The sequence below is a fragment of the Apodemus sylvaticus genome, chromosome 19 (assembly GCF_947179515.1).
Source record: "Apodemus sylvaticus chromosome 19, mApoSyl1.1, whole genome shotgun sequence".
NCBI lineage: Eukaryota > Metazoa > Chordata > Mammalia > Rodentia > Muridae > Apodemus > Apodemus sylvaticus.
Genome location: NC_067490.1, coordinates 10,832,395 through 10,854,107, shown reverse-complemented (window position 1 = coordinate 10,854,107; position 21,713 = coordinate 10,832,395). Strand labels below are relative to the sequence as shown.

The window sequence follows — 21,713 nt, the reverse complement described above, 5'->3', positions numbered from 1 at the left end:
GAGGAAACTAATGGCTTCTTGGTTCGATTTCACTGGTGCTAGGAAAGTGACAGAGACATACAATGTGAGGGACCAAGCGGTCCACCCCATTGCTTAGCTCTCTGTCTAGGCTCTATGTGCCTTCTGCATCACTGCTGTGTCCCAGGACATAGTGCTGTTTCCCTTTCTTATTTATTGCTGACACCAAGCTGACTGATGCTTAAGGATGCACAGGTGCCGAGACAGTTCCTGAGGAAGGCTTCAGAGCAGAGAACTGGATGCAAAGGGTCTTGATGGACACTTTCCAGAGCTAATGAGTGGCCATCTGAGAGAATGGGATGGAAAGGTTCGTGGGCTCTTTGCAAGGCTTCTGAGTCCAGAGAATGTACTACACTGTGCTAGGCATGGCCCCTCAGTTTCTGCAGCTCAGGGGTGTGTCTTGGAGCCTTGAGAGCTCAGAAAGCTCTAGAATCCCGAGTAAATCTGTGGTACATAGCATGCAGGCACCTCAGGAGCCTGAGGGTCAGCAGACGGATGATTTCTAAACAAGAGTCAATCTAAAGCATTGCTTAAAATGGGCCCCAGAAAAGGTGTGAATATCCTCATCCAGATAAGGAATATTCAGATCTCAGGGATGAATCTGATGGTTCCCATGTCTGACTCGTGGACCTGCATATCCAGGGAAGTAATTAAGTAGTCAAACAATGGCTGCCACTGCCCTGAGATAAACTTCATAGTTGATTAATATTTTCTAATAGCTATACTTGCATCCTAAGACATTTAAGCTTAAAAAAAAGTCTCCCCCAAGTCCTCAGCTCAGATAAAAATCATCTTGTCCTTCATTACCCTTGTCACTGAATAGCCATTGTTTTCCTCTTTGATGTGGATTATCCAAAGTCTTCAATTTTGTATGTGGAAGAAAGGCCCTTTCAGAAGGTCCATGTTCTGCTCACAAATCACACCATCTGGCTACAGAAGCTAGACTGGCTGCCACAGGAAAAGCCATTTCATGACGATGGCCGAGGTCCTAGCTCATCCCGGCTCTTCGAGCAAGATGCTTAACTGGGTATCTTGTCAACAGCACCGATTTGCTGCCTCCAAGCAAAGAAGCTGTATGCATACCATCAGGGCGCCAGAAAGCTCTGTCTGGTAGGGGCCTGGCTCATTTTCCAAAATGGCACCCAAAATGCTGTCTTCACACAGTGGAAGAGATAGGAAGAGGGAGTTCAGTTCCCCGGATGCTTTATAAGTGCATTCATCTACTCATGAGAGAGAACCTCAAAGATTCAACTAGCTCATGGAGACCTTGCCTCCTAATACTAATACCTTTGTGCTTGGGTTGAATATATGAATTCCAAAAAGATATACACACGCAAACCACAATACATGTCAAACAACACAGGACGTAGGCAGTAATAACTACAGTTGCTTGCTAGTTTAAATTAAGCTGAAATAACCTCTAAACCACCCATTAAGCCATCCAGAGAACTATATGAGGAAGAAGGCAATACCGCACTGACACAGAAATCAGTCAGAAAAAATCAGGCTCTCTCTCTCTCTCTCTCTCTCTCTCTCTCTCTCTCTCTCTCTGTCTGTCTCTCTCTCTCTCATGCACGCTTTACTGTCTAAACTCAGGAGGACCTGAAATAGGCTCCATCAACTCAATATCTACATTGCTCAAGAGACACTGAGAGCTACAGAAAACCCACAGGACACCCCTCCAGTTAGTCCTTGAACATCTGGCTTTGGTGACTTAAATACTGATAAGCCTTAATCTAGTTCCCCAACAGCCTCCTCCCAGGGTTATTAGATGCTGCATTTTGAATTCTGTAGTGCCACTGACTCAACAGTCTGCTTTCCCAGTCTGCATCAGCACATGTGTATTCCTACATGGGTGGAAATGCCTTCCCCAGCATCTCAAGAAGACTGGGCCATCCTGGAAGTTACTTCCTGGCCTCCTTCACTCAGGTCTCTCACCTACCCACAATGGCCGCTCTTGCCTCTCATGAGTACACAGGCTCTGCTTCCTCTGCTAAGGTAGCTGAGGATGGGGAGGGAACCATTGTGCTATAATCAGGTCAGGGTGGCCCACAGCCTCAGCGTCTGAGTAGGCAGGGGCAGATGTGTTTGCTGTGGTGATCCGAGAATGAGATGCTATGAATTCAGGCATAGCACTCCCAGCCAATCTAGACCCAGGAACCATGGAACATGGCCTTGTGGGATCTCTGCCTAGGCAGGGATCTTCTCACCTGAGTTTCTCTATTGTTTGTGTGTTGTTTTATCAAGAGGGAATGAAAAAAAAAACATGTATTTTTCACTACTAGAATTTCCAAGTAACAACAGTGAATCCATATTTTCAATACTTATTTAGTGTTAGTTAATTCTTACTCATGCAAATCTTACCCTGCTACCCATCTATTTCCTGTCCCACTCAAAAGCCAAGGTCTGCAGAAGAACAGCAGCTTGGCTGTTCTGCCCTGACATTGCCAGTGCACAGGGGACTGTTCTGGGGACAGCTGCTGAAGCCAGGAAGAGAAAGCACAGGCTACAAATATGGTAATGCGGTAGAATATGACCAGCATGCTTTCAGCCCTGGGTTCAATTCTCAACACTACGAGGCTGGAGCCCTTTCCCTCATGCTCCTTTCTGTCCTCACTTGCATCCTCCCCAGCACCTCCTACAACAGCCCTACCCCTAGCATCTCCCAGCATCCGCCTCGCATCCTCCCCAGCACCTCCTACAACAGCCCTACCCCCTAAAGAATGAGCTGCGTTCATGGCTGCTGCCCACAATCTCTTGGCCCCGACAGGCTCAGTGTCACCATTACTCTGAGTGTCTCCTCCTCTTCCTTCAGTTCTCACTGGAGGTGAGCCGAGAGACAGACTAAGACTTTCCCCCTGACTCCACAGGCTCCCTCAGGAGGTTTTTAATTCTCCAATACAGATCATACATTCATACTGTCATGCCACTGGGAGATGTCTGAAGAGACCTAGGCCAGAGAACAGGTTGTAGGTCCAGCTGGACAGGCTTAGGGCTGACCCTAGCAGTCCACTTCCCCTTCCAGCATCTTACTAAGAGTTGGAAGCTCCCCCCCCCCCCTTTGGCTTTCACAGTTAGGCCTTTGTACATGGGTAGAATCCATGCTTTGGTTTGGGCTCTTTAAGTTTGGCGTCCCCAGATACGCTGAATGCCCTATTCAGGACACCTTAAGAGAATAGCTGTGATAATATCACCTGACTTAAGTGCACAGAACATGCACTTGCCCACTCTGGCCACAGGTGGCAAGCCACACTCTGTCAGGCCAGCATACTGTGGGGGTGGACAATTTGTAGTCACAGATAAAAGGCTAGGCCTGTGTGGGGGAGGGAAGCCCTGGACGGCAGCAGTTGAACATCAGGCCAAGTCCTCAACACAAGCAAGAATTAGTGCTAAGAGGTTAAAACGTTATCCAAGGTCAGATGGATACAACAGACGTAGGAGACATGGAGAAAACTGATTAATATTATTGTGTAATATTAATATTAGTAGCAATTAACAGCAGCGTGCAGGAAGGTACACAATAATGAAGAGAGGGAGAGAGAAGGGGCAGAGTGAAAACTCACATCTGGGTGGGGGATGGCGTATTGTCCCTGGATTGTGTAGGCCTGGAGCAGAGAAGAGAGAGAGAGAGACAGTCAGCTTGGGATGTGGTGGAACCTCAGCTTGTCAGCCACCAGTGACCCAGCGTAGTGTGCCCTAGGATGCTAAGACCATTCTGGGGACAATGTTCTCCATCAATGCGTGTCTCCACCCACCTGGCCCTCTTTGGGGAGGGGAGGGTCTTTCTTAAACTGCTGAGTCTTGGGAAACTGCCCTTGCCCTGAGCTGTGGCCAACTACTGATCTAACCTTGATCTTCTCAAAGGTTCTTAAAATTGGCAACCTACAGATGACCCACTTAGATGCCCCAGTGAGGACCACTGGTTAGGATTTAACCCTCAAGACATTCAAATGAAAACAGAGGTTTTCTAGAACTGTTTTTTGCCAAAGCTGTAGGAACAATGGGTATAAATTGGTCACAGGACTGACCTTATTTGTCTTACCAAATCTTATATGGAATGGGGGGGGGTCCTCTCTGAAGACCAGTTTGGTGTCCCCAAGGCTCCTTCAGTTTTACCATTCCCCTTGCTTCAAATCCGTGTACCCTGCAAGCTTCCCCTACTCAGCCCCACTCTGAAACCCCAGGGACAGAGCCCTCAATGGTCCCTTCAGCTATGATGCCCTTCAGCAACTCAGACAACAGACAAACAACACAGTCAAGGGAGAGCGAGACGACAGACAACTGTCTGGCTTCAGGGCAGTGCCACACCAAGCCGGTGGAGGCACAGGAGTAAGGACATGGCTTCCACCACCTGTGACCCACCTCTGAGGTATCTGGACATCTGAAAGAGTTCCCTCAGGGGATCGATCATGTGTCACTACTGTGGATCCAGAATCTCCCACAATTTTCTTCAATGTGCTAAGAGTTTTTTTTTTTTTTAATCATAATCAAATGCAGAAGCTCACAGCCAGGTGACTGCGTAACAGGGGCCTGGCTATAGGCCAGCAAGCCTGTCGTGGGACAACTGGATGTGCTATCAGATGAAGAAAAATAATCTTTGCAAGATATGGCTGTTCCATGGAGAAAAAGACAGGTTAATTGCTCTGTGGGGAGCGTGGTGGGGTGCAGTCTTGGCTTTTGGAGAACTACTGTTGGGAATGATCTCCCAAGTCTTACCCCAGGGAGCATCACCTGAGGAAGGAACACGTGTTCTCAGGGCTGGCTGGACCACTGGGAACTGTGAGGCCGGCTGCTCCCTCCCAGCCCTACATGGCTGAGCAGAGCTGCAGAGAGTTTCACGGAGTGCACATTCATTTGCATAGAGGCCTTCTAAATAAAGTCCTATTGTGGATTTTATTTTACTGTGGATTTTATCCACATGGGCTATTGTAGAACAGAGATACCGCTCACACTGGTTCCTGAGCTGTCAGCGAGCCATGAATCTGGGGAGGACACTACAGAGCTTTGATGGGCTTGCCTGTGTGGCCCTATCTCTGACATCAGCCTGGTCCAGAGCACAGCCCTGAGACTCACTCCGCTGGGAGGCAGGCAAGATCTACGGTACTGTGGGATGGGTCACAGGCTTGGTCTGTATCAAGACACAGGACTCTCTGCCATCAATGGGGCAGATCTGAGCCAGGAGACCATGTTGCATGTGTACACACATGCACACATACATGCATGTGTTAGAGTAGGGAGGGAGATGGGAGTAATGGGTCTGACCCACACATGCTCTGTACACTACTGCTGCTCTCTGTATATGGTGAAGATAGACCGGGGGAGGAGTTTTCTGAGCCTTTCTTTTTCTTTTATAAATAATATAGTAAAAACCCCATGTCTATTCTGTCAGCTGGGTCACCTATGGGGAGTCTCTGATTTAACTCTCCCTTGAACAAAGACACACATCGCGGCCGACAGGACACAGAGCTCTTCTGGGCAGACCCCTGGCTGTCCATGTTCATGTCATCTGTGTGGGTGGCATCTTGTGGACCTAAGGTAGGCATCTGAGTTTCAGTGAGTTTGTGAGGAGACTAGATAGGGGCTTTCCCCAATCTCCCCTCTTCTCCAGGAGACAGATGCTGGCCACTAAATCAAGGGTGGCATTTATAAATGTGAGCGCTCTGCCTGTGAGGATGTCTACTCAGGCAAGCAAGGGGTAGCAGGGATGGATCCCAGCTATAGCGGAACATGGGCTAGCCATGAGACCATTAATTCTTCAAAGAGACGTATGTGCCTGCTACTACCTGAAGGTATGGTAAGAGCTGAGATGTGCTTCTGAGAAAAACGGGAAAACTTTGGTTCCCATAGCTCTAGAGGATCCAAATGCCAGCTGCAGCCACTCGGACCATTTCTGCCCACTAACACCCAAGCTGCCCAGCGACAGCAGCCGCAGAGGAGGTCCGGCAGTTGCCCTTAGGCAGCGCCTACATCTGTGTGGGTCTGCAGGTCTCTCCTGGCTTGTACAGGGATCTCACTGGAAACTGTGCCCAAGGGATGTAGCCGTGAGCTACAGTCCTGTCTCCCACCTCTCCCCGACCCCGCCACCGCCTGGTGTGAGCCAGAGAGCTCTGTGTCCATCGCAGGGTGGGAGACGTGCACGTGAGAAGGCGAGAAAACCTGAGTGCACTAACGGGCAGCGGCGGGTGCTGCAGTAAAAGGCTGAGGTTGGCAGTGGAGGCCGCGAGCGGGTCGGCTCTTACCTGACCACCTGCAAAAATGACAGGGGTGGAGGCGGGCTTTGGGCGGTAGGGAATGGTGGCACCTTTCGGTGGGGACTAGGAAAAGGGACAGGAGAGGGAGAGAGTGGTTAGAACAGCTCTGCTGTTGGCCTTGGGCTGCCTTCCCGCGCCCACCCCTCTGTGGGACCCCCACCCCCCAGCCCTCCGGAAGTAGCCAGCAAAGGTTCTAGAGGCCACGACAGTAAGGGGAGGAGCCATCCAAGGCCATCAAAAGGAGGTGAGTCTGTCCTCAGCACACTGAGGCAGGCTAAATTCTACATCTTCACTGCCTTCTTCACTGGGGTGGCCAGCCTTCTTCCAAGCCTGGATGGCTGGGTACCTATCCACTAGAGACCTCGTGGCCAGCCAGGCAGGAGTGGCAGGAGCAGCAGGAGCAGGGTTCCACAGGAGTGCCAAGGTAGGTGGGCCACCTGCTTGCTAGTAGCTGACCCCTGGACTCTGCACGCCACCATGGCAACCCTTTCCTCCGGGTTTAGGAGATACCGGTATGGAGATCTGATAGTAGATATGGCAGCGACTGCACAGAGGAGCAGCTTGAGTTCCTGGGAAAAGCCAGTGTTGAGCACGGCTCACTCTGGGAACATCCCAACCCAAGTTGGGCTTAGCCTGTAGCAGAGGCTGCTTAAATGGCTTACAATCATTCCATTGCACCAGGGAAAAACTTAGGTAGCTTGCAGAGGTCAAACGAGATTCCTTAAGGACAAACTCTGCTGTCATCTTCCTTGATTACTCTTGGGTCCAGAATGTAGGCTTCTCCTCTCAGACGAATGCTGTTCTCAGGTGCCAACAAGTCCCACCGTATTGTCCCTGGGTTGGTGAGAGGTGCTCAACCTCCCCAGCTCCAGGCAACATCACTAGCTGACCTACCAAGGCAGGAGAGGCCGGAGCTCTTGGCTCTGTGGCAAACTGATGGTTAATATTCTCAACTTGACAGAATCACTTGGGAGACAAGCCTCTGGGTGTGTCTGTGGCGACTGTCTAGTTTAGGTTAGCATCTGAGCGTACCTGGGGAACACCATTCTACAGGCTGGAGTCCTGCACTAAGTACAAAGGGGAAAGTGAGCTGTCCATTATTACCCATTAACCTTAGCTTCCTGACTGCAGCCTGAGTCAGCATGCCCTCTGACCCCGACACCATGCCTTGCCTGATCCCACCCCCACCCCTAGTATAAGCCAAAACAAACCATCCCACACTTTAAAAGCTGCTTTCATTAGGTATTCTGATACAGCAACAAGTAACTATAGTGCACTGAGGGTGTGGCCTTGGAACATTCCTTACTTCTTACTCTGGCACTGACAGTGACTGGCAGAGGTCTCTTGGGAATGCCTGTATCCCCCACTGCTGGGTCTCTGCTTCTAAGAGAGACTCTCTGCAAACCCTGCCTGCTGAGGCATCCCAGACAGATGTCTGGGTCTGTGGTACAATATCATAACCGAGTGTTCCAGCACCTATGGTGGCTGCTACACTGTCCCGGCAAAGTACTCCAGATCCTCGGGCCACTGTCACCTGTGCTCTCCCATCACGGGGATGCCCTGTGTCCATTCAGAATGCCCAGTTTCATTTCTACCCAATTGTAGAGAAGTGACCTTCTGAGCTGACATGATCAGCCTTCCCGGGGTAAGCAAGGCCCGAAGGCTGTTCCTCACTCTTTGGTGTGTGAGGCACCAGAGATGTGGGCAGGAGGCCCCCAATGGCAACCCTGATTTTCTCTGCAGGCCTCACCCAGGTACATCTGCTGGGTGTAGTACTTCCCATTACTGTGGAGGTACAGAGGGACCCCTTAAGAAAGTCTAAAAGGCCTTTGACAAGCAGGGTCTTGGAGCCATCTTTTTTGGCTTTTCCTTGCTGCTCTCTAGGTAGAAGGGAGGTTCTTTTCACGGTGCCGCCTTCCTTCCTGGTGAGGGAGGCCAAACCCTTCTGCCAACTGCACCTTGCAAATAAGAGCGGGGTGACCGTTAGGTCAGCCTGCACAGCTGACATCATGATGTGCACGGTCATGGTTTCTCTTATACCATTGAGAGACGTGAGTTCTGACACTCAGCCCCCAAGTGCTGACTCCACTACCATCAGCCCAGAAGTCTGCTTGGGGCTTCTGAGAAGGACTCATATTCTGTCCTGAGAAGAGGGCTGAGAGCCCTGATGCCCGCTGCTCCCACCACTCTGCCACTCCATGGGTGCCCTTGGGCTGACCGAGTGTTTCTCACTGCTTGGAGGCAGAGGGCAAAACAAGGAGCTGTAGTTTTCAGTGATGGATGACTCTTGGCCTCTGGGCTCCTGGGACGGAATCATGCCATCACTCTGACCAGTGTGTGGGGAAATCCACATAAGAATATCATTTTGAAAAATATCTTTAGCTTCACAAGATAGGCTTTAGGAAAATAAAACTATGCAAACATTTTTAACCATGAGTTTGACCATAACTGTCTCAGAGTGGACGACACAGCAGCTGCTCAGTGGTGTCAGTTCTGTGGAGATGTGGCAGTGGCCTCAGCTTGGCCTGTGGGAGGGCAGAGCTCAGCGGTGCTCCAAACAGCTAAAGGTCTTGCTTGGGAAGGTTCACAGAAGTCACTTGAGGGACGTGTAGAAGCTGCTGTGAATTCTCTCCATCCTTGATCGGAACCTCAGGAGGCTGCTCCTGTCCGGTGGCTCCTTCTCTCTTCTCTAACCCCTCCATTCCCACATCTCTCTCTTCATATTATATTTCTCTGGGATCTGTCCCGAGTCCTACTCAGTACTACTCTAGGCAGTAGTTCCCTTGAAGTCTGCAGACCTATGGGCCTGTTGTGCTGGATGGCCTGACAGGCAGGAGACGTTCTCTTATCCCTCACCACAGCTGCCTCTAGTCAGAGCAGTTACTACTGCTAAGGCTGAAACTCATGACGCCCACCCCGCCCACCATGCTCCCCCACTCACATCCAGACCAGACGATGGCCACAAGCTAGCATCAGGAGACACATCCAAGGGTGTCCCTTCAGCCTGCCTGGCTCATGCTGGAGGCCAGGAAGCCCAAGCCTGGAATTGATTTTCTTTGATGTCTGACCCCCGCACACCCCAAGTGACTACCCAGTTTCTTGGGAGCCTTAGCGACGAGGCTAGCGTATCACCAAGAGCGTTGAGAGGCGGGCGGGCAGGTGGCGGTGGGCATGCTGGCCCGCGTGTTCATACTGTACCTCCAGCATGACCACACAGATCTGTTTCACACACTGGATGATGGCGTCCGGGGTCCCTGAGATGGTCACTGCCCGCTCTGTGGAGTTGGGCAGCATGTCACCTGCCACCTGGACCTGAGCACCTGTGGACTGCAGAGAAGGGCTGTTGGAAGGACTGAAGACAGGAGCCAGCGGCATGAAAAGAGGAGCGGCACCCCCAACTCCTGGGGATACACACTGGGTGGTCTGCACCTGAAAATCCTTCACTAGAAACAGGGCATTAACTGGTCATGGTGCCCACCCTCCCTCATCTTACTAAATGTTACCGTCCTGTCACTACCCCCCAATCCTTCCTGGCACATCCTCTGAGGAAGCTGTGGCTTCCTGGAATGAATCGCACTTAGCAAGTGTACTGAGTCTGTAAAGCAGCGATCCTCAACCTTCCTAATGCTGAGACCCTTTAATACAGTTCCTCGTGTTGGGGTGACCCTCGATCATAAAATTATTTTCCTTGTTACTTCATAACTGTGGTTTTGCTACTTTTGTGGTTTTGCTATTGTTATGAGTTGTAATGCAACTATCAGAGTTTTCCAATAGTCTCTGGTAACCCCTGTGCATGGGGCCATTTAACCTCCAAAGGGGTCGCGACCCACAGTTAAGAACTGCTGCCCTAGAGGGAAGTCTGCAGGGAAACAGGATCGCTCTTTGCAACACCAAGAATTCTTTTTCCTCCATGGAAGCAGGTCTCATGGAGGCCAGGAAGCCTGAGCCTGGGGCCTGCCTGCCCTGATGTCTGGCACTACATAACCATAACCTCAAGTGACTACTTGAATTCTCAAGACAAGTGAGCCACACACTCGGTGACAATGTTAGGGGTCATACAGAGTGAACCAGGCATTGGCCACGCAAGGGTCAGGCTTCTTAGCATCTTCTAAGTCACAGAAGAGGACAGGAAGGGATCAAGAAGGGGTGACTGCTCTCCTGGTTAAGGGAAGGACTCAGCCTTCCCGAAGGTAACCTATTTTCAATGCCAAACCACATCAGGTTCAGACTCCATTAAAATCATCCCAGGGGGTAGGTCCTGAAGGGCAAAGTGGCATCTCTCAGGCATAGAGCATGCCCAGAGCCACGGAACTTGGGTGCTAAAATCTGTCTGAACAAGGACCTTCACCTTGTCTTTGTTCCTGGCATGGGCCGCTGTGTGTACTTGTCAGTGTGGAAAAGTTTCCCACAGCCCACTTCTCACTGGCAAATTGGATCATCTGCGACATTTGGCTACCAGCTTTGCGTCACCAGGGGCCGTGCATCAGCGCGCGCACTTACAGACTGTGTGGGGACATGCGATAGGATCGGCAGTACCTCCCGGATCTCCTTGATCTTGGAGCCGCCTTTGCCGATCAGGGACCCACACTGGCTGGCAGGGACCACCAGGCGCAGTGTCACTGGGGGCTTGCTGGTGGCGGGACTGTTGCTCATGGAGTTGATGATGTCCTAGGGAGGAGAGAACAGGCGTGTTCGACCTACGAGTGACACAGCTATGTGGCTTGGGAACACTGTGAGGACGTGTATGCGGCATCTCTGCCTGGTACCTGCTTCACGACACACTGGGAAGAACTCGAGGAGCCCTCTCCCACATAGGGAAAAGCAGGACTAGCAATCATGGAGCCCCAGAGCCAAGGCAGGCTTACAAGGAACAGGAGCTATGGCCAGATGGCCACGTGCACCAGCTATGCACATGGATCCACGAGGCTGGGCGGTCAGCGAGTCACAGTGGGCCCAGGGCAGGGTATAGGTTAAGAACGTACACGATCACGTCTGGCCTCCTAATGAGGATGAACAGACAGATGTGTGGCGCCGACTTGCCTGGGCTCAGTGGGGAGCAGGTAGGAGAGTGCCCTCGAGGGCCTTTTCTAGCTGCTCAGATGGACCTGCCGAGAGTCCAAGGCCCGGATTCCATGGAAACGCAGAGGAGCCTCTGCATCATGAAGCCTGATTATAGAGGAGTTAGCCCAACTTGGGGAAAGACACTGATAACAAGACAGACCACCATCCTAGAAAGCTATACCCGAGCCTGCGGAGTGCAGGGCTAAGCGGCCGGAACTGCACCTCATGCCTTTCCCAGGTCTAGCTCCATTTCTAATTCCCGACTATCCAGAAACAAACGAGTCCCCACTTTCCCTGGGTGATCACAGGGCTCCTGCCCAGACACTTCCTCCGATGCACCAGGGGAAGTGGCTGACACCTCGCCCCGTCCGGATCTGCACACAGCTTTCAGATGCTCCGGCTGCCCCACTGGACAGCTTGCCATGGGCACTCCATTTCCACTTGCCCTGGACTCTATCCAGGCAGAGGACCCAGAGGCCTCTGTGCCCACTGCTTCGCTCTGCATCTGGACCTGCCCTCTTGGTACTGAGCTCTTCTTCACCCCCAGCCTGGTAGCCATCTCTGGTGGACTTAGGGCAAGATCTTTCACCCTATGGTGGCTTTCATGTGACTGTCCTATGCTATGTTGCCACTGACTGGAAATGACTAGCTAGTATTTGGAAAACATTGAAGAGACATTTCGAGAGACAGGACACTTGTCACCTTTTTAGCAAAGGAAAGGTGGGAGAAATGAGAAGCACTCTTGGCTTCAGCCCTCAGAACCACTCCCCATGGGTGTTTACTGTGGTCTCCTGTCTCCGTGATGGAGGGTGTTTTAGTGACTATATGGGTGTTTTAGGAGATAACAAAGTGTCTCTTCGCAGAAAGCTATAGCTCTTAAAGCTGCTACAAATGGCTTGGTTTTATTTCATGGAGGGGGGCGGTGCAGATCAACTTTTATACCAAATGTCGGGGGCACGTGCTTTAAAGGAGCCTGTGCCCATTACTAACACTGCATTATTACCACAGTGTTCTGGGAAGCAAGACGGATCGGCAGCAATGAAAATTACAACACTTTCAGGACTTGGGGTGTAGTCCAGCAACAGCACGTACTTAGAATGTTTGCGGCTCTCACTTTAATCTCTAGCATAAAACATACAGTTCCCAGGATACCTTGAGACCCTTAGGCCAAAGTAAACCAATACTGTGGCCATAGTGCCCACTACCTGCAGATACTTTTTCCTGCAATGGGTCTGTTTGATGCTATGCTCTGTCCTGCTACAGGCAGAGATAGATGCAAATCCCTTTATCTAGGGGAGCCAGGCTGCCCTATTTACCACCATAGGCTGTGGCTGCTTCCCAGGCACTGCCCCATAACCTCCCACCAGGAGGTGCTGTCTCCTTAAGAAAAGCGGCTCTGGAGCCTCAAGGACAGGACACCAACAGCACTAAATGCTGCGGTGAAACTCTGGGGAGCTGATGCTTAAATCTTGGCTTCATGTTTCACAGAGCAAATCAAAATCTAGTATTCTATTTAGCAGAGAAGTCATTCCAGTAATCTCCGAGATGCTGCAGAATCAGCACAGAGAGCTGATTTCGGACAAGCACAGGGAGCTAGAACTGAAGGATGGACGGACTGTCTCTTCCAGAGCTTCCATTCCAGCATCCTCATCTAACTCACTGTGACAGCTTCCTTCTGGAGTGTCCTCCAAAGGTGTGTGTGTTAAAGGTCGGGCTTCCAGCCTGTGTTGCTTTTGGGAGATGGGATGGTTAATTTTGTCTGTCAACTTGACAGGATCTAGAATCACCTAGATGACCAGTCTCTGGGCATGTCTGTGAGAAGGTGTCTAGACAGCTTAACTGAGGTGAGAAGACATACTTGTCTGAATGTGAGCATCCCCACACCACTGCCTGAATGTAACAGCAGCACTCATCTCTGCTTTGAGTACAGACGGAAGGCAAGCAGGCCTCGTGCTCCTGCTGCCACGCCTCCCCTGCCACGACAGACCATACCGTGACCTGTAAGCCAAAATAAACCCTCCCTTCTTTAGTTGCTCTTCATTGGGTATTTTCTCACAGCAGCAAGAAAAGAAACGCTAATATAGGAGGCGAAGGGAGCTTGGAGAGGTGGGGCTTAGAGGCCTTGATATCATGTGGGGCATGTCCTTGAAGGGGGTGTGGGAATTCAGTCTCACCCTTCTTCCTTTTATTTGCATCTTGCTTATGGGGTAAATGGTTTGGCTATATCACACATTACTGCCATAATATGAGAACAACCTGATTCCTGAAAACAATGAAGCCATGGCTACACTTAATTGTGATGCAAACCCCGGAAAACTATGAGTCAAAATAAGCCTTTTCTTTGGGAGCCGATGTATCTTATAGTTGTTAATGGAAAACTGGCCAGTGACCATTGGTTTTGAGGAGTGGGAATATTGCCAGACTACTGTTAAGAGTGCAACGAGGCTTTCGAACTGTTTTACGAGAGGAGTTTGCAGAGCCAGTGTAGATTCCTCAGTGGGAATAAGTCAGGTGGAGCTTGGACATGATTCTCATGAAGCAGCAGTGTGGATGGGGGAGCGTGGGAGGCACTGATGAGGCTGCAGCAGAAACGAGGACTCCACTGGGCAAAGACTAGAGGGCATGAGATGTAAAGACAACACAGCAGATACACACACACACACACACACACACACACACACACATGCACAAATGCACACTCATGTGTAGAGGGAGAGGGAGAGAGGGAGAGATATGGGTAACCTAACATTGGCTGTTCTTAGCCGAGTTTCTCCTGAGAATTACAAGTGAAGAGAAAGAGCAGGCTAGGTACAACTCAGCTGTAGAGAACTTTCCAGGTTCACTCAGGACCCTCGTGCAATTTCCTAGTACAGAAGGGAGAAAACAAAACAAACACAAAGCTGGAACACTTACCTTTTTTTTTTTCTCCAGAGAAGGAACATGTTCACAGGTACAGCAAAGGGTGACACAGTGGCCACAGAGATTTAAGCGTCACTGAATTGAAGCCAAGCTCTTTGTACCAGGGCAACAGTGAAGATGGCTGGACTTAAAAAATAACAATCAGCCTGGCCGCTGATTACAGGCTCAGAGGTGTGTGAGTGCATCTTTGTCTCAACCATTTTCCAGAGCACAGGCTTTAAGAAGAGAGCCTTGCCCATCCGGATGCCTTAAGCCTACAGCAGGAGGGCACTTAGATGCCATGAAATTCTGTCCACATGAGAAAGAAGAAATGAAACCACATCCCTGGATACGGGTCAGGTTTTAGAGCACTTCCTAAACTTTTTTTTTTTAAATTACTGATAGTATTAATGGTAAGTTCTCCAACTTTATTGTAAGCATTCTCTTTAATGCCCATCTCTAGGGATATGAATTTGAGGTTCCCTAATTAGAAGCTACTGAACACTCTTGCTATCTAAGCAGCCTTGGGTAAAAAGGACTATCAGCCAAGCAGCTGGCTGCCCTTGTATGGCATGGCCATCTGAGCACACATGGATACCTTGAGACAGCAAATGCAAGACACTGCAGCTGACTGCCTTGGCTCTTGAAGGAGCAGCTCTGGCCAAGGCTGTCTGAGTAGCTGCCCCAGACCTTTGTGGTCACAAACCCTGAGAAACTCTGTATAACTTGGTCAGAGGGGATGCACTATCCTATCATCACCAGTGGCCAGGCTGGGATTAGTCCCAAATACAAACCTGGACCATGACTGGCCCAGACACTCTTCTGAGCAGGTAGCTCAGGCTTACCCAAGGATTCCCTGCAGAGAATCCCGGATTGCCTCCCTCTAGTGTTGGAACATCAGGTCCCCAGTAAAGACCAGTTAGCTAGTGCAGGCTAACACAACCACAGCAGCGGGGTGGCCGTGGCAAACATGGCAAGGGGCATAGCTTGCCACTGAACAAATGCTGGCCTTCAGCTTTGGCTTTGTTGCTAAGAGAGCACTGCCCTTGATCCTGTGGGCACCACAGGAGCCCAGTCTCACTGACACCATTTGTACTGCTCAGTACCCAGGTAACTGAAGATCAGGTGAGTGACAGGTGAACCTGACCCAGTGTAGTGACACCCACAGACAAGCTGAACCCTCAACCCGACACACAGACACAACACTCTCTGATGCTAAGCTCCTCAACAGCCCTATTAGGGACAGGTGCCTGGTTCCGGAGCCCCAGGCGCTGGCTTCTCAGAGCAAAGTGCCTGCAACTACTTCCTGGCAGTTGAAGCAGAGGCCTGGGACCCTCTCTCTGGTGGCACCCACTGGGTTGAATTTCCATTGCTGAGAAAAGTCAGGGCAGGAACTTAAGGCAGGAACCTGGAGGCAGGAGCTGATTCAGAGGCCACGGAGGAGTGCTGCTTACTGGCTTGCTCCCCAATGGCTTGCTCAGTCTGCTTTCTTATAGAACACAGACCACCAGGCCAGGGATGGCCCCATCCACAATGAGCTGGGCCCTCCCCCACCAATTAAATCTAGAGAATATCCCCACAGAAATGCCTACAGGCCAATCTGACAGAGGCATTTTCTTAGCTGAGGTTCCCATCTCCCAAATGACTTTAGTTTGACAGAAAACGAACAAGCTAACCAGACAACACAAACACCACCGACCAGGACACTAGTCCTTACAGTCTTTACTCATGCCCTGACACAGTAAACTTGGCTACCAGACATATAACCACAGGACTCAATGCTTGCCCTGCTAGGTTGTTTGTTTTGGCTCAATTCCACCCTGTTCCCTCCACCCCCTACTCCCACCCCCCAGTTCCTTCCTTCTGGAATTGTTGGAATGGGAATGTCTACATTATATCTTGAGTATGTAACTTGTTTTGTGATTTTTGTAAGTGTTCACAGAAATTTGCCTCACTGAGACTCAGGCTTCTGAACAGATGTGACAACAGTTACATCTTTGGGGGCTTTGGGAGATTAGACTGACTGTATCTTGTATTGTAAAATAAATCTAAGCCTTTAGGGCTAAGGGTAAGACTTCATTGGTGATGTCTTCCAAATGCCCATGTGTTAAAGGCCTAGTCCTCAGTTGACACTACTGGGAGGTAGGAGAAACCTCAGATGGGCCGTGTGGAGATTTTAGCTCCTCTGAGGTATGCTATCACAGGGCACTGAGGGGTCCTGGCCATGAGGTGGCTGACTCTTCTCTGCCATGTGCTCCTGCCATAACGAGGGGCTCGCTCCACCGGAAGCCTCAGAGCAGCGGCCCTGCCTCACCGTAGGCTACAAACTCTAGAGCTGTGAGGCAAAATGAAGCACTTCAGATAGCTCAGGTAGATTACATGAACAGGAAGTCGGGTGGTATATTCCTCTCACTTAAACAGCCCTTGCTTGCCATCCACTCAAAATACACCTTCTCCCTCATCTCCCCTCAAGTTACGAAAACAGGAATATAAGATATTGACTCGAATTCCATTCTCAGATAACCCCAAACAGAAGCCGTGACCCCCCATCTCCCAGAGTACCCCTAATTTCCAGAGCTTGAGATAACACTGGGGAATCTGGTCCCATCCACTGAGATGTCGAGAAGTTCAGCAGTGGTGTTCCAATCAGTGACCCGGAAACCTGGCCCTACAGGCTTCCCCATGCCTTGGCTAGCTTATCTTCCTTCCAGGAGAGCAATCATTACAGTTATCAACCAGGCAATGGTACATTTTCCCATAGCAGCAGCCATTCTCATACCCACAGCCATCCTTAGGGCATCCCTAAAACTTCCCTCTGTCCACTATGCGATGTTCTCCTCCCCCAGTAATAAAAGAGTGAGGCTGATCCCTTGCTATACGTATACAGCCTTCCCATTCTCATTTTGCTTCTAAATGCCACAAAGTCAACCTTGGACCAAGTGATAGGATGAATTAACCACCCTTAATGATGACAGGAAAAAAATATGCCAGCTTGGTCATCACCATGTGTGAATGAACATTAAATGGAAATAGTAAAACCATGAAGAGTAGTTCACTGAGAACACACGTGAGCATTACACATGTATGTGGACGTATCCCCAACATAAAAATGTACTTCTATCGCCAGCTCAGACACACGGGTGGTGGTGGTGGGTGGTGGTGGTGAGCACTGCAGTGAGTGTAGCTGAGACCGTCGTGCCAGCTGGGCCCTGAAGGTGTGAGCACAGCCTAAGAGACACAACAGCAGCTTTGCTGGGAGGCGGGAGGCCTGTGTGCTGAGGTTACCCATGGTGCCTCGGAAACACAAAGGACAAACTTTGGGAAACATGAAGGACACTGGCCCTCACAAGCTGGACAGAGGCAGGGGGAACACCTGAGGTACTGAAGGGGACAAGAACTCTAAGGCCACCTTGTCACAAAGCAAGCCAGTTCCTCAACCAGGTGAGACAAGGCAATGAACGGGCTGTGGCTGGGACACGCACCAACCTGGGCCTTACCTCCTCAAACTTGTATGCAATCATAGCAAAGGCCTTGAAGATGGCGTCAGTCGGGCCTGTGATGGTGACAATTCTCTCTGGGCAGTTTCCCTCTGAGATGTTGATCCTGGCGCCACTCTAAGGGGAGAGGAGAGGAAAGGTAGCCGGCAGAAGATGAAAGAAAGCTGTCCCGTGTGAGCCTGGCTTCTCCAAGCTGCAGAGAAACTTTAGGCACAGACACTAGGGATGAGGCATGCTTTAAAAAATAAAATAAAATCTCATTCTAAACAGTGAAATCCCTGCCAGGAATCTTCATCAAACTGGAAATTCTAAGGTTCTGTTCTTGTCTCTTAAGACAGGGTCTGATGTAAGCACGCTGGCCTTAAAGTCCTTGTATAGATGCCTTGTGTAGTGGAGAGCAGCCCTGCACTTCAGTTCTTCGGCCTCTGTCTCTGTCTCCGTGGTGCTGGGGTTACAGGCATGCGCCATCATGTACTCCCAGAGTAGGTTTTTGTTGCTGTTTCAACACAGGGTTTCTCTGTGTAGCCCTGGCTGTCCCGGAACTCACTCTGTAGACCAGGCTGGCCTCAAACTCAGAGATCTGCCTGCCTCTGCCTCCTGAGTTCTGGGACTCCCCACTACCACCTGGCTAGAATTGTCCTTAGTATGAGTCCCATGGTTGCTAGGAGAGCTTATGCCCTCAACAAGCTGGATGGTGCATGTAGAGCGTGTCTGAGAGGATTGCCCCTCCTTGCCTCACATCCCAGACACAAGGGCAGGCCCATAAGAGCCACAAGTGGTGCCACCCCACACCCCTGGGGCCTGGCCAACCTGACCTGGAGCCGGGGAAGCATTTAGGGCGGTGCACACTCACCTCTTCACGCATCTTCTTCACCGTTTCTCCTTTCTGGAATGGAGACACATAAGGAAGTCTGTCACTGCCAGGGGCACAGAGGGTCCCTGCGCCTGACAGCCCAGGCCTGGCTGCTGCCAGCTCTAGCGGGGTACTGCCTACCTCTAGTCTGCTCCCTGCCCTTGCTTGCCCCCAGGAGTTAGCTTGTCTCTATGCACTGGGCCCCACAATCTAGGGGCATTGCAGATGAATAAACCGAGGCATGGGAAAGGGGGTACAGTCACCTGGAGGTGGAGCTGGCCACGTGGGTGAGCTTTGATCAGACTCAGGCCTGTGGTGATGCCTGAGAAGCCCTTTCCAAGGAAAGGTTCAGAAGGAGTTGGGACATTGAGCAGTTAGGAGCTCCCCTACTATAAAGTTCAGGGTTATGAGATAACCAAGATATAGCATCCAGGAGGGCAGCCTCTCCTCGTTCACACGGCGGGCTTTTGGTCTCCCTGCACTCCCCCACCCCCGGAAGCATCTTTTGCTTTAGTTGTATAAAGAGGGGTACAAGGACAATAATGCTTCCCAGGTCTGAAACCCAGAGGCACCAGGCCCCGAGGCGGTAAGAGGAAGCTTTCAAGTGACCAGCTGGGCCCACCAGAGCTGAGGAAGACTGTACAAGGCTCACTCAGAGCCAACAAGACTCACAGTACAGCAGGTTAAGCAAGGAAGGGGCATGGATAGGGCTGCCCGGGCAGTGCTCCCTGGGATTCTGACTTCCTCTAGGATGTGCTTGTGAGGGCCTATGGAACTGCTGGGGCTAGTCAGCACCAGGGGCTACTGCTGTCACTGTCTGTCAGCTTATAGAGAACCAAGATAGGCATAATTCACTCAATAATTACCTTCCCAATGATGCTTCCAACTTCCTGTAGGGAAAAAAGAAAAAAATTACAGAAAAATGATGTCACAAGGCCCTCTGGGGTTGATGCTTCAGGTCGATGGTGTCTCTGGCACAAGGGAGAATTTAAGCTTTTACAGTGTTGGGGGTGTAGCCAGGGCCTTGTGTATCCCAGAGCACTAAGCCATATGCCTGCCGCATGGGAGAACGAAAACTCTCATGCAGAAGAAGTGTCTGTGTTGGGCTGCCCAGCTCGGTCAGCTAACCGCCTGGGAACAAGGCAGACAGTCAGATGCTCTCGAGATAAATAAGGAGAGTGAGTCAGCCCTGCACTTAAGGCCTCAAGAAGATCCTGCTACAAACGGACAGGAAACAATGCCCCTGCCTAAGAACACAGCACTGTCACCTTCATTTATGAGGTAGGACACATGGAGACGCCCCTGGCATAGCCACCACCATTCTGCATTTGGACGTCAATGCCTGTGGGGTATATGATCACCTGGATTGGTGGCCCCAGCCTGCCCCAGCCCACAGGACAGGCCTTGGGAACTTCCACCATGGTCTGTTGCTCGGGGCAGGGCCACCTGACTTCCTGCCATGGAAAATTAACCTCTTTCAAAGTCTGACCCGCTTTTCTCACTCTACCCAAGCCCTCAGAATGCCAGAGCTGCTGTTGATCCACACGGAGGGCAAAAAGCATGGGCTTGGGAAACGAGGAGGAACGGTGGCGTGCAGTGCTCCGATCATAGCAACCATGGGCTGATCTAGAGGGAATCCCATGTGGGGCCCTGCTATGAGAAGGGATGGAAAGGAGTGTGTGGCAGCAAGGTGACACACTTTCTGGGAAGCTGGATATTCCAGAACTGTTGTTCTAGTGGCCAGCCACGGCAGAAAATATTACACACAAGCCAGAAGCTAGATTTCTCAGGGTAGAGGAAGAAAGAACAGGGCACCAGGCTAAGGTGGTGGGGCCAGGCAGGGCAGTGTGACTCCTGGCTATCAGGACAGCGCCCACCTATAGCGGTCAGGCAGTGGGGTATCAAGGTACACGGTTAGGTCACCAGTCTTGAGTAGCTCTAGGAAGAGTAGTCTAGACAGACACATCATTTGGGATGTGTGTGCAGTAGTAGCTTTGCAGCCTACAGAGAATCATGGAGCAGATCCCCATACCCCGCTTTCTCCCGATCTCAGCCCACATCACCTTTCCGTGCATCAGTAGGCGGATGGTCAGGGTTACGTTCAGGCCACCTTCTGAGACCTTAGATTCCATCTTCCCTCCAAAATGTAGCTCAGGGTGGTGGCTTAAGGTGCTGAGGGTACTGTGAGGAAGGATGGATGGGGCCCAGATGGCGTCACCTGGAACAAGAAGGCACAGTTGTGACCACGGGTACTCTTCTTTGGACCTAGAACCATGTTCTGGCCTCCAGGGACTCAGCCTCCAGGCGAGTGGGTATGCCTGTCACCACCATAGGAGCAGAGGCACAGAGTTGGGTCCTTACTGTGTGACCCTAGGCAGATCACTTAAGCCCTCTAGACTCAGTTTCCTCCACCATAAAGGATGCCCCACTTAGAAGCTAGACAGCTCAAGAGGTTCTAGGGGAAGCCAGGGCTAGGCTAGGCTACCCAGCCTGGTGAGCCTCCTTTCTTCTACAGTTTCTTCTGTCTACTTCCTGCCACAGCAGGGAGCAGACTCTAGGTAAGCATGACCTGCCCCCTTGAGGGCCTGATTTTGCCATCAGCCATCTAGAAAGGCTCCTATTCCCATAGCCCTTTATGCCCCGTTACTGGTAGCCTTCCCTAATATGACTTCAGCCTCTGGTTCCAGTTCACCCGCTAAAGCTAAGATGTTCTCCCTGCACAGTGCTGGTCTATGCACAACCACTAATGGTTAGATTTACAGGGCTAAAGTAGGCTGTCAGTTATTCTCTGCAGGCAGAGATTACAGCGACAGGAGAATGCTTGTGGAAAGTGACACGATGACTCTGTACCAATGTGGGTAGCCTGGAATCAGGGCTTCCTGATGAACAGCTCTCCTCACTGAGTTCTCCACGGGCTCTGGGCCAGTACCTCATGGGGCAGCAAGCAAGAAAGAGGATGGCTCACTCCCACCAGGGAAATGCCAGCAATGCTAGCCAGGCGAGCTACACTAAGGACGTCTAGAAGATGGCAGTGGAGGCTGGGGGAGTGCATGGAGGGGGAGTGGCTTCAGGCGTGCGTGCGTGCTTGCGTGTGTGTGTGTGTGTGTGTGTGTGTGTGTGTGTGTGTGTGTGGAG

The 21,713-nt window shown here is 51.0% G+C and overlaps 1 protein-coding gene across 1 annotated transcript in view; it reads right to left on the bottom strand.

Moving 5' to 3' along the window:
- Positions 1 to 21,713, bottom strand: part of Pcbp3 (poly(rC) binding protein 3) — a 198,428-nt gene that overhangs the window by 14,159 nt on the left and 162,556 nt on the right. The window contains exons 4-11 of the mRNA XM_052163404.1: positions 20,642 to 20,796; positions 19,445 to 19,468; positions 18,579 to 18,611; positions 17,726 to 17,842; positions 10,806 to 10,937; positions 9,468 to 9,596; positions 6,258 to 6,332; positions 3,582 to 3,623 (exon numbers count right to left, since the gene is read on the bottom strand). Of these exons, the coding sequence (XP_052019364.1) occupies positions 3,582 to 3,623; positions 6,258 to 6,332; positions 9,468 to 9,596; positions 10,806 to 10,937; positions 17,726 to 17,842; positions 18,579 to 18,611; positions 19,445 to 19,468; positions 20,642 to 20,796 (707 nt within the window). The remainder of the gene's footprint in view (positions 1 to 3,581; positions 3,624 to 6,257; positions 6,333 to 9,467; positions 9,597 to 10,805; positions 10,938 to 17,725; positions 17,843 to 18,578; positions 18,612 to 19,444; positions 19,469 to 20,641; positions 20,797 to 21,713) is intronic.